Source organism: Eublepharis macularius, chromosome 3, assembly GCF_028583425.1.
Source record: "Eublepharis macularius isolate TG4126 chromosome 3, MPM_Emac_v1.0, whole genome shotgun sequence".
Lineage (NCBI taxonomy): Eukaryota > Metazoa > Chordata > Lepidosauria > Squamata > Eublepharidae > Eublepharis > Eublepharis macularius.
The window spans coordinates 70,633,747-70,651,568 of record NC_072792.1 but is presented as its reverse complement, the minus strand read 5'-3'; the positions used below and the strand labels follow the sequence as shown (position 1 = coordinate 70,651,568).

General features: G+C 37.0%; 1 protein-coding gene across 1 annotated transcript in view; it reads left to right on the top strand.

Moving 5' to 3' along the window:
- MAP3K15 (mitogen-activated protein kinase kinase kinase 15) overlaps positions 1–17,822 on the top strand; it is a 107,167-nt gene that overhangs the window by 60,121 nt on the left and 29,224 nt on the right. Inside the window, exons 10-18 of the mRNA XM_054974997.1 lie at positions 1,202–1,352; positions 2,388–2,495; positions 3,227–3,276; positions 5,401–5,496; positions 7,237–7,324; positions 12,652–12,785; positions 14,674–14,801; positions 15,343–15,473; positions 15,669–15,774. Of these exons, the coding sequence (XP_054830972.1) occupies positions 1,202–1,352; positions 2,388–2,495; positions 3,227–3,276; positions 5,401–5,496; positions 7,237–7,324; positions 12,652–12,785; positions 14,674–14,801; positions 15,343–15,473; positions 15,669–15,774 (992 nt within the window). The remainder of the gene's footprint in view (positions 1–1,201; positions 1,353–2,387; positions 2,496–3,226; positions 3,277–5,400; positions 5,497–7,236; positions 7,325–12,651; positions 12,786–14,673; positions 14,802–15,342; positions 15,474–15,668; positions 15,775–17,822) is intronic.

The following is a 17,822-nucleotide window of genomic DNA, read 5'->3' as shown; positions in this document are numbered from 1 at the left end:
TTTTCAGGGCGACCCTTAACCAGGAGAAAAACACAAGACTGTCTTTATTGTAAAATCAAAGAGTCCAGTAGCACCTTTAAGATTAACCAATTTTATTGTAGCATAAGCTTTCGAGAACCACAGTTCTCTTCGTCAGATGCATGGAGGGCAGAAAGAAACTGGTCAAATATAGAGGAGGAGAGGGGAGGGGAGGAGGAGAGGAGGGATGTAAACAACTCCTTTGATATGGAGATGCAAACAGCTCCTTTTGATGTGGGGATCAGTTTGCTTGTGTAAAGGTTCAAAGGAGTTTGCCGTGTTAGTCTGTAGTAGCAAAATCAAAAAGAGTCCAGCAGCACCACCAAGACCATACAATTCCACTGCAGCACAAAGACTTCGATAACCACAGCCCTCCCCACCAGATGCATCTGACAAAGAGAACTGTTGGTGCTGCTGGACTCTTTTTGATTTTGCTACTACAGACTAACATGGCAAACTCCTTTGAACCTTTACACAAGCAAACTGATCCCCACATCAAACGGAGCTGTTTGCATCTCCATATCAAAGGAGTTGTTTACATCCCTCCTCTCCTCCTCCCCTCTCCTCTCCTCCTCTATATTTGACCAGTTTCTTTCTGCCCTCCATGCATCTGACGAAGAGAACTGTGGTTCTCGAAAGCTTATGCTACAATAAACTTGGTTAGTCTTAAAGGTGCTACTGGACTCTCTTTGATTTTGCTACTACAGATTAACACGGCTAACTCCTCTGGATATTGTAAAACACCCTTTTATCTAATAATATTTAAAGTGACTATGTGCATTGTGCATATCATAAAGCACTCAAACTTCATTAAGTATTCCTCTATCACATATCAATAAATACATTCTGTAAATATCATTCATAAATATGATATGATACTACGTTGTTGGGATATCAAGTGTTAAATTGTGGCCATCATTTTTTATTGTAATTTTAAAATATTGTTTTAAATATTATTGAACAAAAGGGCTTATTACAATAGAGAGAGCCTTGTGTCTTTATCCTGGTTAAGAGTTTCCCTTTTTGTATTTGTGGATTCAAACTAGGAGTGCCTTCTGTTTTGGGTTAACATTTTCAGGAGTAGGCTTCTAATTATTTGATTTTTTTCTCCATTACTTAATAGAAATACAGAAAAAATAGTTGTTATTGTCTGCTTATTGATTTCTTATATTATGATTTCCAGGTATTTGAAGTCCTTAGTGCAGAATCTGGTCTTAATTCAGCGTTTCAGGAAACTCTCTTTGGAACACTCTCCAAGACAGGAGAGACTGAACTTCTGGTTAGACATAATTTTTGAGGCGACCAAAGAAACAATGAATGGCTTGAGATTCCCGGTACATTCTGTTACACACAAAAAATGTTTGTTCAGTTTAGTATTGGATTGAAAGTAACAGAAAATTGTGTCCTGGTGTTACGAGCTGCCATGTGAACTAGCTGATAGAATCAGGTGACAGGTAAAGCTGTGTTGGTCATGCATAGCATTGCCTGGCAACTGGGCAGAGCTGGCTGGCCACTTCCAGTTTGCTATGCATGGAATTGGACTTCAGCAGCAGTGGTGCAAGTCACTGCTTGTCTTTTTGCTGCCAAAGGTGATCTGAGGATCGGGCTGAGAACTAGCCAAGGGAACTTTTATTTTTTCAACATACTATGATGTGGGAAAAGGCCTGTTTATGAATTTTAATAAAGATTGGAACATGTATTATGTGTCATATGTTCTGTAAAGTGATAGTTTTGCAGAACAACTAAGGAGCAACTGATATTTATAGATGCTGAGAAAGTGTTCAGTAGGAGTGAATGGGTTTTATTTTTTAAAAAAGGTTATATGGCAATTCAACTTTAGGCCAGTGCTTACTGCAGGGGTAAATCTGATCTCTAAAACACCTCCAGTAAGTATATTGGTCTTCAAGAAGAAATCTGGAAGATTAATTCCTCTGGATTGTTCACCACTGCTTGTATATGAATTTTGGATAATAATGGACTCTCTAATAACTCTTCTGGGTTTATGAGATTCTTTTAAAAATACTATAAACCAAAATCTTACAGAAAATCTTCTGATAGTAACCAGAAAAAGTACAAGAAGAATCTTGGAGCACCTTCGGTTGCTAGTATATCATGGAAATGAATAGAGTTAGATATTACAACAGAAAAAAGAGATTAGTAAAATAAATTATTTTAAAGTTGACTGAAACCCGATTGTAATTTGTTTTATCGAACTTCTGATTATTTTAAGATATCAGTTTGAAAAAATATGAGAATGTTATTTTATCACAATAATAATAACAGTGAAAACAAGTTTAGAATAAACATCCTACTGCTTATTCTAATAACCTGCTGGTACTTAGATTTTATTAAATGTGCATTTTGTTTAGGTATTGGTGATAGAACCAACTAAAGTATACCAGCCTGCATATGTTTCAATTAATAATGAAGCAGATGAGAAAACTGTTTCACTGTGGCATGTGTCTCCTACAGAAATGGTAAGAATATTCTTTGCTCATTAGAAATACTTCACATTTATATGCCAGATTTGCACTCTTATAGTACCCTATAGAAAAATACCTTTTCAGTTTTACTGATGAAGAGCTGAAAAGGTAATTTATATGACTTGTTACATTTTTGTGAAGCATCCTGTAAGAGCTCGTCAGCTTTGTATGTGTACAATATATATTTTAAAACTCTCTTGGGGAATGAAACTCATTTGATACCAATCCAAGAGAAAAGCTTTTCTTGATATATGTTCTCTGTTGATTAGATCATGTGTACTCTGCATTTTCTCATAAAAGATGTATTTTTCCTGACATTTTTCAGAATTTCACCACCACATGTTATCTTTTTGTTCCTAAGTACTGCATTATAAACTGTAATAAACATAATAATTGAAAATTAAACTGTCAGTGTCATCGTGGCCAGCAATATGTGTGTGTCATTTTCACACAAAACAATACTTGCAGAAGTTCTTCTTGAAGGCAAGAAAGGTTCCATAGAATACATACCCAGGGCCAGTTGTATTCCCCAGCACCACTCCATGTGTACCACTATCCCTTTTCATGTTATTGCCCCAAATGAAGTGGAAGAACATTCTTTTCAATTTTCTTCTTATTTAGTGCAGCTGAATACAAGACTTTGCGCAGACGTTATGTTTGTGTCCTATATGTGACAAGATGTGGCTATGATCTCGCTTTGAAATACTCATTTTTACCATTTTCAGAAACAAATTCATGAATGGAATTTTACAGCTTCTTCTATTAGAGGAATAAGGTTGGTGCATTTGAAAAGTTTCATGTTTTAATTTGTCTGTGTGTCATATTGTGCCTTAGTGTAAGAACCACATATGCAATGCTATGTTAAGACTTTTGTTGTATATGTGCAGGTTAGGGAGATGGGACAGTATTCTTACATGTTCAGCATCTTTGTTTTTCAAGGCCTGAATGGGCCAAGATAGGGTGGTTCTGTTTCTGACACAAATAATCTGCTTTACAACATTACCTTTGTTTAGAAAATTGCTGTTCAAAAGTTATGTCTACCAAGTTACATCTGCCCTAGCCAGTTTACTTATTCCTTCCTGCTTAGATTAGTGATTATAATAAGTCAATCACATGAAATCATCATGCTATTTGAGGGGTTGGATTCCTGAGACGACAACACATCAGGTACATGTGGTAAGTCTTACAAGTGAACAAATATGCCATGAGAAAACAGAAATCTCCCCATGATAATTGTATCATCTAGATCAATCAGAATTTGAGACAAGCTTCAGTGCCTGCTTTAGATGGAATGCTGTATAATATTAACAGAGTTTAACATTTGTGCTACTGTATACTTAATCATGGTTAAGGCCATGGAAATAAGACAGAGGAAGGAGAAGTTCCTAAGGAAAGGAGGGCAATGACCTCCTTCAGTTATTTAACCACAACTGAGTTCTCCAGCACTATATGTCTACTGGCCCTGTTTGGTTAAACACTATCTAGTGAATCAGAAATCTACTTGACTGTCTTGCCTAATACAAATTAGAAGCTTTCCCCCTTTATTCCTTCACGACAGGAGGTGAGTTAAACGCTACTGGTCCTGCTCAGTAAAAGTAGCCCTTTAATGGCGAACAAAATACATGTCTGTATAAAAGTAAAGATCTAAATAAACAAGCAATTTAAAAAAGGAATAACCAAAGCTGTTGCCCGTGGGAATTCTGACTAGTGTTTCTCCCGGTTTCTGCACTGGGATAACAATTGATAGATCTATCTTGCATCACCAAAGCTTTTAAAAATCTTCCCTTGCACATTGTGTAACATAGAACTCAAAATACAAAAAAAAATTGACCTTGCTGTAGTTTTTATTTACTTGTTTGTTTATTTATTTAAACATTTTACCCTGCCTTTCTTTGTAGCTTAGAATAGTAGATTGTCTTATAATAGTAGATTGACAGTGAAATGCTAAACAGAGTCTCTCCAGTCTAAGCCCATTGAAACCAATGGACTTAAACTGGAGTGACTCTGCTTAGGATTTCACTGTAAAAACTTTTACAGTTAAAGCCAAAATAAAATAGCTCCCAAATCTCTCCTCCTCCCCTTAAAAGATACCTGCCATTATTTCAAACCCCCTCAAAAGCCCTGACAAGCAGACTTTGCAGTTTGCATGTATCTCCTTAGTCATAATAAATACATTTTATGATGCTAGTTCTTGGGAGATCAGATTATCACCTAAGTCGTAAATAAAAATTAACCTTGGATTTCTCTAAACCTTACAATATATGTATGGATTGATTTAATATTTTGAATTTAACCATACACACAAGGCAGTTAATCAAATATGATTTTAGTGCCACCTAGGGGTGGAGCATATTTAAAAATATGAATAGCAATCAGACCATAAAATATTTTAATAATAATTCAACAGGGAATAATTGAAATGTATTTGCATTTCTTGACTTCTTCTATTTGCTGTGACATCTTCATGCCTCTGTAATTATATTTCTTTTAACATACAATAGTTCTTGTCTTTCATAACATCATTATTTAAAGATATATCATGTACAAAGCCAGTTAATCTTTCCTTCCACGCACATTGCTATACAAAATGTTATATTTAGATGAGCAAATTGAAAGTGCAGGGAGATGGATATTGATCTGGCTGTTTCATAGCCTTTGAAAATTGTCATTGCTTTCTCCTCTTGCTAGTCTAGTGCAGTGTGGATTTATGTGTCTCATACATATAGTGGTAGTCAGACATTGCCAGCAAAGTTAAGCATCCATGATCTTGTTTGAAGGTCCCTTGTGTATGAAGACGTGGAGAAACAGAAATGACTGGGGGATGGAAAAACTCTTGTTTTTCTGCTTCACTACTCAGTCATCTTATACCTAGTGTAACTTTGTTTTGAACTTTTTGCAGCATATCTAAATTTGATGAACGATGTTGTTTTCTGTATGTCCACGACAACTCTGATGACTTTCAAATATACTTTTCCACAGAGAACCAGTGTAATAGGTGAGAGGTTTGTTTTTTTCCCCTAACTATCAAAATAATGGATACAAGAACTAGTGGTACATCTGAAATGGATATATTTTCATATACAAAACAAAATTTACAATGCAATCCTGAGCAGAATTACACCAGTCTAAGCCTGTTGAAATCAATGGGCTTAGACTGGAGTAACTCTGTTTAGAATTGCACTGGTAATTGGTGGATTCTTTTCTCAATTCTTCACTGTTAATGCCATACTCCATTTATTTTCCTGCGTCAAAAAATGTGGGTGGATTAAAATGAACACGAATGCTGGTGCACAAATAGCAATAGCAGTGCAACCTTTGGTTTAAATCTTCCTTGGAGGTTCATATCTATAGAATATTCCTTAAAATAAGGATTTGTGAGACGCTGAGATTTATTAGCATTCACTCTTTCTGTTTTCTTGGCTTTAACCAATCTCCAATGTGCTGAAAAAGTATGTGTATTTTAAAATATAACAGTACATGCTAACTGTTTCAAGAAAAACTAAACAAATATTCCATTTTCACCTCAGTCTTTCATCAGAAGTGGCATATATGCCTCTACAGGACACAATCTTCTCTAATACTAAGGAACCATATCCCAGTCATTCTCAACTCTGTGCTTGACTTGACAAGAGGAACATATGATGCCTTTGGCCCACCAGCCAGTTCTGAAGCAGTTCTGAATTTGTTAAAGCCAAATCAGTGTTTTTAAAGTTCTTGAAATGCTTTATAATTAATTAGAAAGCATCTTTAAAATGCAATATTTGGAAAAACCTAGCATTTAAAAGCAGATTGGAATAAAATAAGTTATATAAAGTACCATATCAAATGAATACCACAATCTGAAAAAAGTTTTTCATTCCCTGTTATATCGGTGCTGTCTTAAGACCCATGTGAAGTAATTAAAGCAATTTTTCAAAAGATCTGGAAGATCAGTTTTTTAAAGTAAAACAGTATGTATAAGATTGTCCATTTTAAAAGAAAAATGTAATATCAACGGCACTAGTGATTTGTAAAATTATTTCCAGTCAGTCCATTTTAATCCTGGGAATTTTAAGTGGAATACACTGTATATTTCTAATGTACAGTCTAATTATTGTTTTTTCGCATAACCTGCTGACCTTTCTAAATATAGTCAAATATATGCAGAAATGCAGAGCATTTTTAGAAGCCAAGTAACATTCAAAAGCTGTCGTATTTGATATGTACAATTTTTTAGATGCTGGCATGACAAATTTTAAAGAGGGCTATCCATGTCAAGATTTCATGGCAGTTTAAGATACTTGATTTGTAATCAGAATCAACTTCTGATTAACTGATCCCTACTCAATCAGATCTACTTGCCAATCCTTGTTCAGATTTCAGCTAATTATGATATATTTACATTACAAAATCCTCTGTCAAATAGATGACTCTTAAAGAAATTAAGGGGAAAGAAGAAAGCAAAACATGTTGGCAAATATATAGATTGGATCCAGCCTCCTCTTTTCTCCACCCCTCTATACTACAGCCTCCATTCCAGATAACTTTTGTCTGTGTAGGTCCCATGATCCTTGGCATAGCCTTTTCTGCTGGTCAGAGGGAACCCCACTCCCTTTTTCACCAGTGAAAAAGCTGGTTGGATCCAAACCATCATCTTTGCATTAGAAAGAATCCGAATTTGGAATCTGTATTAGAAAGATTATCCGGTCTCACAGAAAAACTTGATGTTTTTACTATGGGATGTATATTGTTTCAGGTTCTGTGGTTTAGTTAAAGAATTTTTAACTGATGCTGTGGGAAGTACCTTGGAACTGGAAGGGGAGATTGATGGTGACACATTGGAAGTAAGTAAACTTAATTTAAGAACAAAAAGGTTTATTTTTAAGATACCAGTTGTTAAACAATGGAAATATCTAAGAAGTACTATCAATAATGTTAAAAACATAGATGCTGGTCTCAGCAGAACAGCAAGACAGCACTTTAAAGATCATCAAGATTTCCAGGGTATAAACTTCTGAGAGGCAAAACGTCATTCTTCAGGTATTTGAAGATGCTACTGGACTCGAATATTGAAAGAAACAATGGAATACAGTGCTGTGCTGTTGATGCATAATGAGAATAGTATCTTCCTACCATGGGAAAAATCTAAATGAAATAGCAACAAGGTGTCTAAATGAGATTCATGAAGGGAAAGAACAGAGTGTCAAAAGACCTGACGTGGTTAACAAGTGGGACATGGCTCAGGCATTGCAAAAGTTGATATATCCAGTGTGGAACCATTGTTAAAATGACAGCATCTAACACACCCAAATGGACCCAGCCATCAAAGAGGTACAATCCACTGAAAATAGTCTCCCCTCAAAGTCAACTTGGAGATGCAAGTTGGTGCAGAACACTGCAGCTCAATTATTATCAGAAGCTAGAAGAGCATGCATATTAATCCCATTCTTCAATTAAAGGATTTGGCTATCATATACAAAGCCCTTCATGGTCTTTGTCCCTCATATCTATGGGAGCACCTCTTCCCCTGTGCTCCACTATGGCATCTTCACTAATCTGAACAGGGCCTTCTACAGGTTCCATCCTGCTTATAGGCAAAAGGAACAACTGTCTGTACTTGAGTATTTTCTGTCAGGGCCCCTGCCTTATGGAATGGCCTGCATAATAACGTTAGGAAGGCTCCCAGGAGGGGGCAAAAGTATACTAAAATGGTTCAGGAGTGCTTTTTTACATAGGTAGGAAGGCTGAAATGTAAGCAAATAGTTCAAACATTAATTAGTAAAGGGAGAGGGACTGTAGATTATACTACTATTTACTGTCTGTTGTTATAGTATGTTCTTACTAAGTAGTTTCTGCATTGTTTAATGTGTTGTGTTTAATTCCTTAAGCTTGTTTAAGCATTGTTTCCATCTCTGTATTGGAGTTCTGCTGTTTCCAATTTCTGTCAATTTGAGCTTGCATACCTTAGAGTATTGTTTGTTGACTGTCTCAGCTGTTGATTGTCCCAGTGTATTGTCTTACACTGTGTAATCTGTTTTAAGTCCCAGTGAGAAAGGCAAACTATAAATAATATAAATAAATAAGTAGCATTTCAGAATAGTGACAGCCTTAAGAAAAGCATGATTAGTGAAGATTAGAGAAGACAGTACAGTGTTGGTGGGCTTATATGAACCAAGTGAGGTTCAGTTGTGATATCTTCACTCTGAATACAGATGTTATTGAAGAGCTTCTGTTAAATTCCAAACAGGGTGAATAAGTCTTAAATAAAGTCATTAAAATTAGTGAACACTAAAAATTGGCCTTTTATATAAGCAGCAAACTATTATAGGCATAAACTATTTTTTACCCCTCATTATGCAAACATTTTGGATTTCATGACTTAAAACTGAAGACAGACATAGTATGTCAAAAATACAAACTGTAGAACTGCAAAATTTAGCAGAACTGAAGTGTTTTATTTTAAGATGTTCTGCTTACTTAGCAATGCACTAAAAGTGATATTAGGGCTGCCATTTTGTAGATCTAGTTGTCTTTCTTGAGCTACTCCTGTCTGCTGAATGTTAACATGTAGCAGTGCAGTAGTAATGTGCTAAAAAAAAAATTGACCCATTCTGGTTATGTCATTTGGGTTTAAAGTGCCCGTCACATAACAGGTCAGTCTGATGAACTGTGAAATGCTAAAGCATGAAAAATTGCGTTTCAGAAGGGTGAACTAAGTTAGTGGGCAGGTCAGGTTAGCATAAACAAAAGTCCTCTCTGGAGTATGGTGCCAGTAAGCTTGACAACCATGTTCAAAGTGAACGGAGGAATAATTGCAAGAGGATACTGTCAGAAAGTTTGCACAGATGACTGCTGTAGGAGATTGGTCTCCAGATCAATACATTGCAAAGAGACTGACTGAAAGATGCACTATAAGTGTAAATGCGGGCCTTTTGTTTGTTATTTATTTCATTATTCTTGTAAAGTTATTTACATCTGTTAATATGTTGTATAACATTAACAGCAGTGTCTAGTTGCCACAAGTGGGTTACCTGGCCTTAGAGAAATACTAGAAAACTGCCTAGTTTATTCCATGAAGAATGTCATTGTACTCTGACATTTTTAAGGGATCACTGATTCTTGTTTTGTTCTTTCATTGTGTTTATTATTTTAGTTTATTTATTAGGACAGTCAACAAAGGAAAAGTTCCCCAAAAGGAACTAAGTGAGTCAACAGATGTTTTAAAAAGCTTAACAGGAATCTTGTGGCAACTTAAAGATGAAACATTTTTATTGCAGCATAAGTGTTTATGGACTTGAACCCACTTCATCATTTGCTTATAGATGGGCCTTCTTTAGGAAGACATATTGAATTGGAACCAGCAGAAAATTTCTGCTAAGCAAAAAAGGGGTGTGTGTGTGTGTGTGTGAGTGATTTTTGTCCGTTTTCCCCTCCTGATGTAGACTTTTGAATCCCCCATCATATTATCCCTGGGAGTCTTCTGTCCACCAGGAGCAGGATTTCAAGGGGCATTTTGGGCTGCAGCAGGAGGAGGAGGAAGAGGAAGGCAAGGGAGTCAGGCCCTGCTGGCAGAAATTCCTTCCATTAGTGAAGATTTTCTGTTGGAACCAGGCTGCTTTTTATCCCATTGTTTTTTCATCATAATTTTGTATCTGTCTCCCCTCAGTCCATGGAATTAATAGAGTGAGTTCTAGTTCACAAAAGCTTGCACTAGAATAAAAACTTGTTTGTTCGTTTAGAAAATTTATACGCCACCTCTACCTGCTTTGGATAGTTCACAAAGTAAAAACAATACAATAAAGCCATAAACACACCATAGTAAGAATTATCAACATTCAAACTGGAAAAAAACAAGTTCTGGACACACACGCACACACACACACCAACATTCAGAAGCTTAAAACAATATCCATAAAATAGTCTTCAGGTTAGAAATCATCTATTAAATATTGAAACAGAATAACAATATTGAAACAGAATAGCAGAACTACTTCTCTGAAGGTTAAAGCAAAATGATATGACTATTTGTGGAGTAATGAAGTTTAAACTACTACATTTGTATACAATTGGCAGAAATAACTAACCAAGGTTATAGCCAACTGATCATCTTGAAGAAGTACCTGCCTGAGATGGTGTCAGTCCCTGGCAGTTAGGTCCCCAAGTTCTTCACAGTTAACACACAGGTGTTCCAGTTAAAGTCACTTTATTAGAGGTCCATTCAGTACAACGTGCATAGACAGTGAAATTGGCAGAAGTGACATAGGTAGGGCTAGCAATGTTAGTTATAGGGAATATTCCCGCCTTTGGGGGGTGGGGGTGGTTGGAATGAGACATTATTTAGAGCAGGCAGTGAGAAAGATGGACTTATCATTGGTTCTCAGGAAGAGCACACCACGAACCAGCTTCAGCTGGCTGTCAAGGACACTGGCTCAGCAGAGCAAGAAAGAGAAAGTAAACATTTGCAAAATAACCCACTGGCATGGAGCAATAAAGAACTTCCCACACTCACAGAAGCCAGAGACAGAACCCATATACATTCATGACAGATATGCAGGAGGCATATGTGACAGATGGCAGCAATGTAGAGGCAGCATGGGCAAGTCAATTGTGTGCTAATCTGATTTCTTGAGGGGGAAAGCTCCCAACAATAATGCCAGGAGGAAATAGTTGTGCAAACTACTTCAGAGTTGCAGAAAACGGAAGGTTTTCTGCAGAGAGATCAAAGGAAGTGTGCTAGTATTCATGTTACACAACTCCAGAGTTTGGAAGCCCTGCTGGAGCCACGCTATATAAATATAGTTACAGTGAGTTGTTGAGAAGCTGCTCTGCTACTTACTTTGGAGTCAAGAGGGATAAAGTAGAGAGTAGAAGGAAGAAAGATGAGTGTGATAGTTACAACCTCATCATTTTGAAGCCTGAGGCTTCACTTTCCAACACTGAATAAACCAACCTATTTTAGATGGGGGACCTATTCCTCTTGAAGGGGTTACTTAGTAGTGCTATAAGATCAGTTTCTACAGATAGATGATCAGGTATCATCTCCGGCACAAAGCACCTTTAACCTTTGGTTGTTTCAACAGCTGCATCCTATTCTGGAAAAGCAGGTCTGGCTACAGTTATCTATGTTTTCTTCTCATGCAAGCACAGTATAGGGGCTTCCTTTGAAGTTTGTTCAAAAACTTCAGTATGCAGTCACAAGATAGTTGTCTGGGACAGGTTGCAGGGAACATATTTTGCCAGCTCTGAAGGAACTCTCCCAACAATGAAGGAACTTTCAGTTCCCAGACCAATTCAGAATGCTTATTCTCATCTTTACAGTTCTACACAGTCTACTGTTGGAGGTACCTTCAAAACCACCCATTCTTGTTAAGACCTTTACTAGAGGCCTTGGATGGCTACTGGAGACAGAGCTTTATTCCTGTTATGCAACTTCATCTGTAGAATTCCCTCCCTGTTTCTCTTTATCTGGTGCCTTCTCCTTTGAGCTTTAGGTACCAGGTGTAGACATCGTTATTTTTTCAGGCTTTTGTCGATAAGTATAATTTTGTTGTTTTGCTGCCCATCTGTGCATCCATCCTTCCTTTGGTCATTATCATATGGTTGTTCCTTATTGCTGATATTTTACTATAGTTGATTTCCATTTTACTTATTGTGTGGATTTTGATAACAGAAGAGAGTTGGTTCAAGAACTACATTAGTGAAGCAGGATGCAACTATTTTAAAGCAATGTCATAGAATGAGCTACTACCATGAATCAAAAAAATTTAATCTATTCTTCCCACCTTGGCTCCTAGCATGTAACATTGCACATCCATTGCAAGTTATATGTTATTTAGTCAATGAGATTTTTATGCCTGAATGAAGAAGATTGAATGGTTTTTATCCCATTCTTGCAAAAAACATCACGTACTGTATGTGCTTGTAATAGACAGCTTCCTATATAGTAAAAAAAGTGTTTATATTGTCAGTTAAGGCTGCAACCATCCAGGTCATTTAATGCAAAGTTGGTGTCTCATAACATAGCTATCAGAAAGCATTTTTAAATAAAGGTCTTGTTCTTTTATTTCTAGCAGAGCTTTTGATCGTTAAGGCAATATATTTCTAATGGCTTTTGTCAACATCAACTTGACACATATCTTTGTGTCTGCCTGCTGCTGTGTTCTGCTTTCAGTACGAATATGACTATGATGAAAATGGAGACCGAGTGGTTTTAGGCAAAGGAACCTATGGGATAGTTTATGCTGGGAGAGACCTTAGCAATCAAGTCCGAATAGCCATCAAAGAAATACCAGAGAGGGACATCAGGTGAGGCTTAATATTTTCTACTGATACATTCACGAGTGTTTATGCAATTATTTTTTTGTCTTAAACATGGGTTGCCTTTTAATCAGAACATACATTTACAGTACACTCCTAAGCAGAGTTACTCCAGTATAAGTCCATTGATTGCACTGTTTGTATGTGAAGTCATTCTCATTTCACACAAAGGCCTTATGCTCCACTTACTCAGTATTTTACATAAGAAATGTTGAGTCATTTTCTTCTCATGTTATGAGGGACAAAGCAAGCAGTGCACCATTCCTTTTTCACTTTTCTTACTCATATATAATTATTTTGGTACCATAATACTTTTGATAACACAACATTTGTATTATTATATGTACCTTAAGGGTTTTGACAGATGTTTATTTCCAATATGCTTGATATCTTGTAGTGCATTTTTAACTATTTGTTGAAAATACCCAAAATTAAAAAGTTAGTGGAAAAGAATTAGGAAGTGTATCTGGAGTCCAGTTTAAAGGGAGCAGGTTTTAAACAAGTGCTCATCCTAAAATGTGCCATATGTGAGCTTTAACTTCTGTGGCAATGAGGATTTAGGAGAACTGCCAAGAAGGCACTGGGCATGCACGTTGCGTGAAAGTTTCCTAAAGCATTTGCAGTGCTATGTTGAACTTTTTGAAGGAGGAAGACTGGTTGGAAAAGGAAAATAAAGTATTTAAACTTTTTTTGTTGGTGATTTACAGGAGAGTTACACCCTTCTACCGTCCCTCCCCACATCCCTAGTGACCCTTGCTCTATGCCCAGAAGATGGCAAAACACTGTTAGGATCCCTAGCCAAACTGGCCTGGGGAAAATTGCTACCTGACCCCAAGGTGGTGATCAGCCTTACCCTGGGCATGTAAGAAGGGGCCACAAGAACTAAGCACCAATGTAAACCTTCTTGCCTTCCCTCTCATGATCTTCCTAGGTTCACGGAATAAGCATTGCTGTTAGATGGCCATCTAGCATCTGCTTAAAAACCTCCAAAGAAGGAGAGTCCACCACCTCCCGAGGAAGCCTGTTCCACTGAGGGACCTCTCTAACTGTCAGGAAGTTCTTCCTAATGTTTAGCCAAAACCTCTTTTGATTTAATTTTAACCTGTTGGTTCTGCTCTGACCTTCTGGGGCAATAGAAAACAACTCTGCACCATCCTATATATGACAACCCTTCAAGTACTTCTCCAGGCTAAACATACCGAGCTTCTTCAACCTTTCCTCATAGGACTTGGTCTCCAGACCTCTCACCATCTTCATCCTCCTCCTGTGAACACATTCCAGCTTTTCTATATCCTCCTGAAATTGTGGTGCCCCAAACTGAACACAATACTCTAGGTGAGCTCTAACCAGAGCAGAGTAGAGTGAAACCATCACTTCATGTGATCTGGACACTATACTTCTGTGATACAGTTGCATTTGCCTTTTTAGCTACCGTATCACACTGCTGACTCGTGTTCAGTGGATGGTCTACTAAGACCTCCTAGATCCTTCTCACACATATTACTGCCAAGACAAGTCTCCCCCATCCTATAATTATGCCTTTGATTTTTCTTACCTAAATGCAGGATTTTGCATTTATCTCTGTTGAAATTCATTTTATTTGTTTTAGCCCAGTTTTCCAGCCTGTCAAGATCACCCTATATCCTGACTCTTGTCTTCTACCATATTTGCTACCCCTTCCAATTTAGTATCATCTGCAAATTTAATAAGCATTCCCTCAGTCCCTTCATCCAAATCATTTATAAGTACATTGGAGTTAATGGGCTTAGAAGAGTCTAATTCTGCTTAGGGTTGCACTGTTAGAAATATTAGAATCATATGTTTCCCATTCATTTGACTATTTAGACAACTTTTCACTTTGTATCTTCATGATTAGATATTCTCAGCCACTACATGAAGAAATAGCCCTCCACAAATATTTAAAGCACCGTAACATAGTCCAGTATCTTGGTTCTGTTTCTGAAGATGGATATATTAAAATCTTCATGGAACAAGTGCCGGGAGGTTTGTATTATATTAATTTACCTTTATGTTACATCTCCTCTACAAATTTTAAAGCCTGCTTTTCTCTATGGACTATTAGTTTTGCTGCTCATGAGTAATAGATTTGAAGTGTAGTTTTTATACTATATGTATACACTTTGTGTAATATTAATGCCATCACAAAAAAATATTTCAGGATATAGTGCTATCTCCAAAGCAGTCACCATGGGTTAATCCAGGCTGCAGATAAACGAGTGAATCACAAGTCGTTAAAAATACCCACTACAGATGGCACAACCAACTGTGGTTATTCTGAGTTGGAAAGCCTTCATTCTCAGTGTAGTGTGTAGGAGGGACAAAGAGGCCCAAGTCTTCCTGGTTCATTCTCATAATGAACAAACCAACTTCTCTTTGTGATGTCTGAATGCCCCTCATTAATTTTGCCCAGAATGAAGTTGACATAAAAAGTTTACATGTACAGCACTGTGAATACTCAATTATGGCAAATATGGACACCCTTGAAAGAGTAATTTTGTGTCCTTTATTTCTATTCTAAACCCAGGAAGTCTTTCTGCACTCCTAAGATCAAAATGGGGACCCATGAAAGAACCTACAATTAAATTTTATACCAAGCAGATCCTAGAGGGTCTGAAGTATCTCCATGAAAATCAGATTGTACACAGAGACATAAAAGTGAGTGTGTGGATAATTCTTTCTTTACTGTATATTCCTGAAATGCAAGATCAAATGGAACATGCTCTATGAGACAGGCATAATAAAATCCCTCCTTAGAATTGGTAAAAAGATAAAAGGGATGGAGTTCAGAGGAATCTTGGCACAGTTTCTAGTGTCATTTGTGTACCTGCTTCTTACTGTTTTGTTTCTTAGGGAGATAATGTTTTAGTGAACACATACAGTGGAGTAGTAAAAATTTCTGATTTTGGGACTTCCAAACGTCTTGCAGGAATCAATCCATGTACAGAGACATTCACAGGTAAGAAAAGAAACAGAATTTTTGTGGTTTGTGGTTCATACTTCTATTTCGTGTGCTCCTTGAAATCCTGAATAACTACTTCAGTTTAATTGGAGGAAAACTGTCAGGAAAAGATGTCCGCATAAGGCCAAAACTCTATATTTGCAACTCTCCTGTGTTTTAGAAGGCTGGCTGCCACTTTTCTGATAAAAAGCTATGGTTAGGTTGCAGAAAAAATGCTGGGCAGGAAGTGGTAGGCTTACAGTGCAACCCTAAAAAGAATTACTCCAGTCCAGACGAAGCCCATTGAATTCAATGGGCTTAGACTGGAGTAACTTTTTTTAGGATTGCACTGTTAGTGCTTAATCCTTCACTTGCCTTTGGCTTTGCTCCTTTAGTTCACACTTGCTTGCCATAATTTCAAAATTATATGGGTAATGTAAACACTGTTTGATTTGGAACTCCACTGGGGGAAAAATCAGCAAATGTGCCTGTGTTATGAAAGAAATGTAATAAGGGGAAGAGTTCAACGGTCCAATCCTGCCATCACTTGCAGTGACCTGATTCTTAGGCTAAGCAGCTGCTGACGTGTAGTTTTGGCCTTGGGTTCTCTCCTCTAGTGAGAAGAGAATGAAGGGTGGCATGTCAAAAGGAGATCATTACTGGAAAATATTTATTATATGAATTTTTTTGTTTGAAATTTTATCATTTATGGTTTGTAAAAAGTATTTCAGATTGCTGTTTAAACTTTGAAATGACTTGATGCAAGGCCCATAATAGACCAATAAATTCAACTTCAACAAGTGAATAACTTCCCAAGTGAGATGCGTGTGTATGCACATGCCTGCATGCGTGCACATGCATGTGTGTCATTGATCTGTAGGAATTTGTTTGCTTTGGCTTTTTGTAGTCAGGATTCAATAGGACATCTACATTAGCATTTTTGTGTGTGCTTGTTATACAGTGTCCTGCAGAAAGTCCTGTAAAGAAAAGTATCTGTCTTGTACTAGGTTTTGCATACTTTCCATTTCCATCGTGTATTAAAGTTTTTGAGGCTTTTTGCCTCTTTAAAGAGGTACCCAGATTCAAATCATTGGTCTGAATAGAAGTATTTTTTCCTGTCCCACTTTAATGATTGGAACTTGCTCCCAGTGCAGTAACTACAGGTGGCTTACTGGCTATGCATGCTCTTCTGTTTGAAAATGAATTAAGATGCAGTTGGAAAAGTTTGTGTGTTTATTTAAAATATTTCTGTGCCACTTTTTTGTTGTACACTCAGCTGACATGAAAACCTATTAACTTGTAGTCTGAAAAAGTAATATGCTGGAAACTCACAAAGATTTAGTTCTGGGAAATTAGGAATCAGACTAATATAAGGATGCTAGTCATGTGTAAGGAAACTGAAGTCTTGAACAGCTTACATATATGTGTTCTACTGTGGATGAGATTTATCTGCAAATTAAAAGAATGCAACAGTAAACATTATAAAGCCTTATATGGCTTATAAAGAAAGTACAAAGTGCATTTGACTTCATAGCTCAATAAAATCCTCAGTAACTATCCAAGATTGATTTGATGTTATCCTTTGTATAATACTTGCTTAGATGTTCATATTGTTATTATGGTCTGCCAGTGATGCAAACAGAATTGCAGAGATGGATTGCTTTTATGGGCCTCCACAGGGGCATGGCAGTTTACTTCCTTTGATCTTTCTGCAGATTAGAAGCTTTTTTGGTTTTCTTAATTTCTCATCAGATTTGTCAGTCTCTGTGTATCTTCTGTTTTAAGTTTCATGAAGCTTATAGACTTATCCTAACAACATTTTCAGTGAAATCCTAAGCAGAGTTACTCCTGTCTAAGCCCATTGAAATCAATGGGTTTAGATTGGAGTAACTCTTCTTAGGATTTCACTGTTAGTCAGAAGTAATCCTCAGTGATTTTATTGGGATTTCTTTCCATGTAAGTGTGCCTGGCATTGCATCTTATCCCACAGAGGTAGTGTGGTGTAGTGGTTGAACTTAGACCACAGAGACATGGTAATATCAGTTCACCCATAAAAGCTCATCAGT